Source organism: Carlito syrichta, unplaced genomic scaffold (assembly GCF_000164805.1).
Source record: "Carlito syrichta isolate Samal-C Ts95f unplaced genomic scaffold, Tarsius_syrichta-2.0.1 Scaffold315828, whole genome shotgun sequence".
Classification (NCBI taxonomy): Eukaryota; Metazoa; Chordata; class Mammalia; order Primates; family Tarsiidae; genus Carlito; species Carlito syrichta.
In genome coordinates this window covers 224,777-233,258 of record NW_007259924.1, presented here as the reverse complement: position 1 = coordinate 233,258, position 8,482 = coordinate 224,777, and the positions used below count along the sequence as shown (strand labels likewise).

At 53.3% G+C, this 8,482-nt stretch overlaps 1 protein-coding gene across 1 annotated transcript in view; it reads left to right on the top strand.

The window, feature by feature from the left end:
- Positions 1–7,843, top strand: part of SCARF1 (scavenger receptor class F member 1) — an 11,785-nt gene extending 3,942 nt beyond the window's left edge. Inside the window, exons 5-11 of the mRNA XM_008073375.1 lie at positions 1,157–1,384; positions 1,795–1,923; positions 2,681–2,784; positions 3,192–3,312; positions 4,564–4,685; positions 4,766–4,912; positions 6,603–7,843. Coding sequence (XP_008071566.1) covers positions 1,157–1,384; positions 1,795–1,923; positions 2,681–2,784; positions 3,192–3,312; positions 4,564–4,685; positions 4,766–4,912; positions 6,603–7,462 — 1,711 coding nt within the window. The 3' untranslated portion in view covers positions 7,463–7,843. The remainder of the gene's footprint in view (positions 1–1,156; positions 1,385–1,794; positions 1,924–2,680; positions 2,785–3,191; positions 3,313–4,563; positions 4,686–4,765; positions 4,913–6,602) is intronic.
- Positions 7,844–8,482: the final 639 nt, after the last annotated feature.

Genomic DNA, 8,482 nt, shown 5'->3' with positions numbered 1-8,482 from the left:
CAGAAGGATCGCCGGAGCCCAGCGGGTTGAGGCTGCGGTGGCCGGGAGCGTGCCACTGCATTCCAGTCTGGGTGACAGAGTGAGACTCCAATTCAAAAATAAAATAAAATAAAAAAAAAATCGCATCCCTCCAAACACATATAACACTTTTGCAGAAGTAAACATTCAGCCAAACTGCACATACTTACCTTTACTATGTATACATATATGTACACTGTTAATATTTTCTTCCTTTCTTTTTTTTAAATGCTGGTTAGGATCAGCTAAATTGATTTTATAACCTCCCCTTCTCCTCCCTTCTAATTGATCTGACCCAAGTATATGATCCCAGGTAATTAAGTATCTGAGGGAGAAACTTCAAGTAACTGTTAAGATAAAGTAAACTTGAAATTATACTGAAGACTGGGTGCAGTGGCTCACACCTATAATCCCAGCACTTTGGGAGGCCGAGGTGAGAGGATTGCCTGAGCCCACAGAGACCAGCCTGGGCAACTTGGCAAGTCCTCAGCTCTGCAATAAATCAAAAAATTACAGGTGTGGCACGCACCTGTAGTTCCAACTACTTGGAAGGCTGAGGCGGAAGGATCACCGGAGCCCAGCAGGTTAAGGCTGCGGTGGCCATGAGCGTACCACTGCACTTCAGCCTGGGCAACAGAGTGAGACTGCCACTCAAAAGAAAAGAAAAGAAAAGAAATTATACTGAGCAGTTTACATTTGATTTTTGTGCATTTTCATTTTATGAGATACAAGACACACTTCGGAGTCCCATTTATGCGAGACCTGAGGGGTAGGTAGTCTGGTGTGGGAAGGAGAAAGGGGGAAGGAGCAGGAGGGGAGAGCAGGGCAGATGGGAAGCAGAGGTTGGGTGACTCGGCTGTCCTGGATGTGCTGCTAGGTCCTGGTGACCCTGGGATCCAGGGAAGAGTGGGTCACAGAGCAGGGGCTTGGAAGGAAAGGGATGGAGTCCTATGAGAGACCTCAGAGATCATCTGTCCAGCCTCTTCATTGTGCAACGTGGGGAAACTGAAGCTCAAACCTGTCTCAGTGACTGGGCTAGGACCTGAACATCTCCAGAACCGCTGAAGGGCCTGGTGTCCAGTGTGTGGGTTGGAGGGGGTGAGCACTCCTTCACCCCAGTGTACCCATAAACCCCTTCTCTTCCCAGCTGTGGCCACTGCAAGGAGAATGAGCCATGCTCTCCAGACACAGGCAACTGTGAGTCCTGCGAGCCGGGCTGGAATGGGACACAGTGCCACCAGCCCTGTCCACCTGGCACCTTTGGTGAAAACTGCGGGCAGCAGTGCCCCCACTGCAGGCGTGGAGAGGCCTGTCAGCCAGACACTGGGCACTGTCAACACTGTGACCCTGGCTGGCTGGGGTCCAGGTGAGGGGGCCACCCGCCTCAAGATGGGGTATGCCTTCCCACAGGATCCTCACCTCTACTGCTCTCCCCAGGAGAGCTGTCCCTCCCCAACACACATTCACCCAGCCCTCTGGGGCCTTCCTGCCTCCTGGTGAAGACTGAGGAAGAGAAATGGGTGCTGAGGAGCCTTGGGCAGGATTTTCTTGGTTTCCCACCTCGCAGGCTTCTTGCCCTCTTCCCCTCTGGTGATCTATAGTCTGTCACCTACTGGGTTTGTCCCCTTGTTCAAGGTCATTTGCACTTGAGCGTCACTGCTGGGGAGTGATCAGTTGGGTCTCTGGGTCCAGAAGCATGGGGCAGATTGGTGGGGCAACCACTGTGGAGGTCAAGCCTGCCCTGCCTTCCCATTCCCTGAGTCTTGCCTCACCCAGGTGTGAAGATCCCTGCCCCACTGGCACCTTTGGGGAGGGCTGCAGCTCTACCTGCCCCACCTGTGTTCAGGGGGCCTGTGATGCTGTGACAGGAGAATGTGTCTGCAATGCCGGCTTCTGGGGACCCAGGTGAGGACTTGGGCCCTGGTGACAGGATAGTATCAGGGGCCTTGGTCAGGCCTCTGTGCAATCTGTTTCCTAAATTCCCTTCCTCCCAGATACCCACCCAGCATCCTCATAAGTAAGATATTCCTCCTGTTGTGGGACCTGTGTCTTCCAGTGGAAAGTCAGCTGATACTTTACCTAAAAGGACTGGCTCCCTGAATTGATGAGGAGCTTATTCAGAGGCAGGCTCAAAACCCTTGATTCCCTAAGGTCTTCAGGTAGTAACACAATCAGTGTCTATAGTCAGATTTTTCACCTATAGGACCACTTTTAGTGTCAAATGGAAGTAATTTCATTTTACAAAGAGAGGACCCAGAGAGTTAGGGACAGGATTGGGCCTGGCGCAGACCTCTAGACCCTGAGGTCGTCTCCCTGGATGCCATGACATCTGGCTTACTTCAATTATTGCAGAGTGGGCAAGGGGATGACGATGGTCACGGTGGACTCTGCCCCTAGGGTTGTACACTGGCCAGGGACAGCCAGGCAGCTTGTGGGTGGTCTCCCTGGAAGATGGGCTTGGGACTGAGGAATTCTCCCACACCCTGCCAGGGGTACTTACAATGTGGCTCAGAGGTTGGAGGGGTCTGCCTGAGCATCATCCAGGGATGTCTACCTGGCAGGGGGCGGGGGCAGTACCCAGAAATCTACCTCCCCCTCTCCCCTGCCCACCTCCTTCCCTTCTCACCCAGCCTTCAGCCTGCCTCTCCTTGTTACCCCATAGCTGCAACACTTCCTGCCCATCTGGCTTCCATGGAAACAACTGCTCAGTTCCCTGCGAATGCCCAGAGGGACCCTGTGACCCTGTCTCTGGGGTCTGCCATCGGGGTAAGGTGGAGGGAGGGTACAGGGTGCAGTAAGTAACCAGGGAAAGTCAGACCCTTTATGTGGGCTCCAGAGGCCTGTCACTTGCCAGGGAGGATGGGACCACTCCAGAGACATTCCCTATGCTGAACTCTGTGTGGTTGCTTTGGAGCCCCCTGAAAATGTAATAAAGCCCCTGCCCTCTGAGAAATCAGGCTAGAGCCTGGCAAGCAGAGCTGGACACTGGCATGGCATGAGAATCAGGGACAAGAACTTGTGGAATGGGCCATGGATCATAAGTAGGGGACATGCCAGCAGAGAAACTGCCTGGAGGCAGGGAGAGACCCCCAAGAGGGGGCAAGTCAGAACTAAAGGTGAGACATGTTGTGAGGGAGACAGGAAGGCCCTGAATACTTGACGATCTCTCGCAGGCTCTCACAGTCAGGATACCGCCCTCATCATAGGCATCCTTGTGCCTCTGCTGCTTCTCCTCCTGGGCCTCGCCTGCTGTGCCTGCTGCTGCTGGGCTGCCCGATTGGACCCCAAGGACAGGTAAACACTGGCCTGTCCCTTCCCACCCCACAGCTCAGGCCATGAGGGGGAGCAGGGTGGCAAATGGTTTCTTTTCAGGGGTGGGGAAGGGCTGGCCTTGTTAACATGTAGGTTAGTGAGAATGGAGGTCGTTGGTAGTGATTGTGGCCTGGAGACACCAGACCAGCCACCTCTGTCTTCTTTGGAAGGCTTCCATGGGGAAGTTTCTAAGTTGCATGAGTAGGGGACACTGGCACTAGGCTGGCGAAACTCAAACCTGTAGCAGGACCAGGGGAAGGGAGCCGGGAAGGTGGGAAAAGTGGCTCAGCTCTGGGGAGGGAGGGGAAGAGACCAGGAACTCAGACATTCCAGAAAGGAACGTGACACAAAAGTCTGCAGTGTATTTAGCAGAGGATGTGACTCTCTAAGAGTTGGAGAGGGGAGGGAGAGTTGGGCTGGCAGGGCCACCTCAGGGGAACGATGCTTACGTAGAACTGCGTTTCTTTATGAAACCTCTTCACACCTCTTGGTTCCTTTGAGACTCACAATAGCATGGAGGTTTGGAACAGGGAATGTGAGGGTGAGGATTTTTGTCCTCAATTCACAGAGGACACCAAGGCCCAAGGTGACCCTGCTAGTCTCTGGCACACACAGAGTCCCTGCCTGGCTTTCTGGACTCTTTGTCCGGTGCTCTCTTATTAACTTGGGCACTAATCCTCGAGCACATCCTCTCTGTGCTGTGGGGCTTTCACAGATGAGCAGACCCAGCTGCCCCTGCCCCAGGACATAGAGCCTGTGGGTGGGGGGAGAAGCCCCTCGCAGGAGCATAGACGTGTATAAAGGCTATCAGAGGAATGGAGCGCCAGCTTTGTCATGGAGAAGAGGGGACAGGGGCAGGTTTTCTGGAGGGAGTGCCATTTGAGACAGGTGAGCTGGGGCTCGGCTAGGATGATGATAAAGGGCTGCATTTTGGGGAACCCCAGCCTTGGTACTGTACTGGGCCCTGAAAAAGGCTCCGATAGGATTGTTGTCCCCATTTTACAGAGGAGGAAGCTGAGGCCCAGGGAGGTAAAGTCTGAATCAGTTGCGACTCATGTCGGTCTAACTCTAGAGCCACAATTCCTTTTGGGGCAGGCCTGAATCTTGGGCTTAGCAGTTCGGATTTCATTCTGTTGTCAAGAGAGAGTACTCACCCTGTCATGCCCTTGCCAAGGGTACGTGAGCCCCCTCGGGTCTTGTGCACTGACCACTGTCCCTGCACTTCTCCCTCAGGCCAGCAAGAGATGGGGCTGCAGTGTCCAGGATGAAGCTGCAGGTCTGGGAGGCACTGACCAGCTTGGGCTCTGCACTGCCCTGTGGTTCCCTCAGCACCCACAAGTTACCCTGGGTAACAGGTAAGTGGGTGCTGGAGTTGGGGACTGGGATGGGACATGGCCTCACATCAGGCTCTGCCCCTGACCTGGAGCCCCTACAGTCTCACACCACGACCCGGAGATCCCCTTCAACCACAGCTTCATCGAGCCACCCTCTGCCGGCTGGGCCTCTGACGACTCCTTCTCTTCGGATCCCGAGTCTGGAGAGGAGGATGAGGGTCCTGCCTACTGCGTGCCACCCCAAGAAGGTAGTCCCCCAACAGCCCCTCAGCCCCTGAGCAGCCCCGCCTACCACGACCTCTTCTTCTTTCTTTCTTTCTTTTGAGTTGGAGTCTCACTCTGTCACCCAGACTGGAGTGCAGTGGCCGCTCCCGGCCACCGCAGCCTCGATCTGCTGGGCTCCAGCGATCCTTCCGCCTCAGCCTTCCCAGTAGCCGGAATTACAGGCATGTGCTACCACACCCAACTGATTTTTTTATTTATTGTAGAGAAGCGGTCTCACTGCCCAGGCAGGTCTCGAACCCATGGGCTCAGGCAATCCACTCACCTCAGCCTCCCAAAGGCGTGGGATTACAGGCTGAGCCACCGACCCTGACTACGACCTCTTCTTTAGTCCTTCAGCAAACGCTGATCAAGTGCCCATTCTTGGACAGGCTCTGAGGACCCAGGAAAGAACAAGAGCTACTCCTATCCTCACCAAGCTTGTCATCTGGTGGGCAGTCATGGGACAGGTCATCAGGCGATGATAGGACAGAGTGATGCCTTGATGAGTAGGGGCTCATTAATCTAGTCATGTTAGGGGTAATTTGTGTCAGGGAAGATAACTGTGTTAGTGATATTAGAGTTGAGTCTAGTGGAATCAGCAAGAGTTAGCCAAATGAGTCAGGGAGAAGTGGGGATGGTGTTTCAGTAAGAGGGAACAGCATATATAAAGGCCTAGAGGTGAGAGGAGCGTGGCTTTGACATTGAAAGAGTTTTAGCTTGGTTAGACTGTGGCAATGGTTCAAAGTAGAGAGGGGGTGAGAAAGGAGTTAGAAGTAGCAGCACCTGCCTGAACTGGCCCACCCCAAACTCACGCTATGGCATTGCTCTCTTCCTTGCCCCATTTAGAATTTTATTTTTATTTTGCGCTATATATTTTTTGAGTCAGAGTCTCATTCTGTCGCTCAGGCTGGAGTGCAGCGGCACACTCATGGCCACCGCAGCCTCGGCCTGCTAGGCTCAGGGGATCCTTCCATCTCAGCCTTCCAAGTAGCTGGAACCACAGGCGTGTGCCACCACGTCCGGCTAATTTTTTTATTTATTGTAGAGACGAGGTCTCGCCATGTTGCTCAGGTGGGTCTCGAACCCCTGAACTCAGGCAATCCTCTTGTCTCCACCTTCCAAAGTGCTGGGATTACAGACATGAGCTACCACTCTTGGCCATGTTAAATGTTATTCATTTATTTATTTATTTATTTGCGTTGGAATCTCTGTTTCCCAAGCTGGAGTGCAGTGGCACGCTCATGACTACTGCAGTCTCGACCTCTTTGCCCCTTTTTTTTTTTTTTTTTGAGTTGGTGTCTCACTCTGCCCAGACTGGAGTGCAGTGGCACGTTCCCGGCCACCGCAGCCTCGACCTGGCTGGCCTCCGACGATCCTTCCACCTCAGCCTTCCAAGTAGCTGGAACCACAGGCGTGCACTATCACACCCAGCTAATTTTTTTATTTTATTGTAGAGATGAGGTCTCGCCAAATTGCCCAGGTGGGTCTCGAACCCGTGGGCTCAGGCAATCCACTCACTTCAGCCTCCCAAAGAGCGATATTACAGGCTGAGCCACCGAGCCCGGCTGTCCTTGCCCCATTTTTGAGACCTCTCAGAAGATGCTGAGCTGTAGGTAGGATGCAGTAGGGTGGCCAGCTCAGCTTCAGTCAAGCTTCTTATGTCTCCTATGCTAGGGATGGTTCCTGTGGTCCAAGCAGAGCTGTCAGAAGCCAGCCTGGCTGGGGGCCCTTTCCCTCCCCCTGAGGATGCCTCCACACCATTTGCCATCCCACGTACTTCCAGCCTAGCCCGGGCCAAGCGGCCATCAGTCTCCTTTGCTGAAGGCACCAAGTTTGCACCACAGAATCGCCGAAGCTCAGGGGAGCTCTCCAGCCCACTTCGAAAGCCCAAGAAGCTCTCGCGGGGGGCCCAGACAGGTCCTGAAGACCAGGAGGCTGAGGAGTCCACCAGCGCAGAGCAAGCAGAAACAGATGAGACCCCTCCTGCTACTGCCAGCCCCAGGGATTCAGCTATTGGTCGACGGCGCCTCCCACTTGGCGGACGGACAGTGGCTGAGCGTGTGGAAGCCATTGAGGGCAGTGTCCAGGAGAGCTCAAGCCCTATAACCACGATCTACATGCTGGCTGGGACACCTCGGGGATCTGAGGGCCCTGTCCGGTCTGTCCTCCGCCGTTTTGGTAGCTTTCAGAAAGGCCAGGCAGAGCCCAAGGTCAAGAGTGTCATCCCTAAGCCTCCACGCCGTGCCTTGAATCGGAACAAGGGCAGCCCTGGGCTGGCCCCTGGCTCTGCCAGCCAGAGCCCCAACTCAGCCCCAAATGCTGAGCTTACCGGGGCCATGGAGTCTACAGGAGTCAGGCCAGAGGAAGTAGCCAGGGAGCTAGGGGCTGGCACTGAGAGCTCAGGGAAGGTCCAGGAGCTGGTCTCTGGAGGTAGCCCCTCAGAACAGGATCCCCAGATGCAGGTTGAAGAAGAAGGGCAGGAGGAGCCCCAGTACGAGAATGTTGTACCCATCTCTGGGCCATCAGAGTCTTGAGGACCTTGAATTTGGGGAGGAGAAGACTGGATGGGGCAAGATGAGGCACCAGAACTATCCATGGGTCAGATCGTACTTTGTGCTGGAAAATGATCCCAGGGCCAAAACAGACATACCAGAGCCTCTGCCCTTCCATAGGGAAATGGCGGGGTGAGAGGCCAGTTGGCTTCGGGCCCTGGCGGTACTCCAGGAGTGGGTCTGGAAGGCTTGGGCGGAGACCCCACAGGATGGGGTCAGGAAGGGGGATGAGAAGGCTGCAGGGACTTTTCCTCTGTTGTCCTGGATTCTGCTTCACAAAGCTGTTCTTTCATTTGCAAAACATTTTTCTGAAATGGGAAACAACCTGAATGCTGGACAATAAAAGCTTGGTAATTAAACAAATATTTCTTGTGATAGGTTACTACACAGCTACTAAAAATCATGTTGTGCAAGAATTAAGCATGTGAAAAGTACAAGTTAGGGTATATAGTACAGTTCCACTGTTTTGTTTTTATGAACTTTATTTATTTATTTTTGCCTCAGGATATATGTTTAGAATTCTCCCTCTTTGAAACTTCAGTAACTTTAGGGGGCACAAGTGATTTTTGGTTACATAGATGCCTTTGTAGAGTAGCGAAGAAGTCTGGCTTTAAGTGTACCCTCCACCCCGACCTGTCTCGCTATACCCAATAGGTGATTTTTCATCCTTAGCCCCCTTTCCATCGTCCTCCTACAATGCTTCCTTTTTGTGTATCTTTTGCAATTGTTTTATGAGCCTTTTAAAATAAAAAGGATATGTGTGTAAAAAAGAAAAAAAAAGATTTACGGGAAAGGCATCAAAATGGTATTTTTCAGCCGGGCTCGGTGGCTCAGCCTGTAATCCCGCACCTTTGGGAGGCTGAGGTGAGTGGATTGGCTGAGCCCGCGGGTTCGAGACGCGCCTGGGCAGCGAGACCTCATCTCTACAATAAATCAAAAAATCAGCCGGGTGTGGTAGTGCATGCCTGTAATTCCGGCTACTCGGAAGGCTGAGGCGGAATC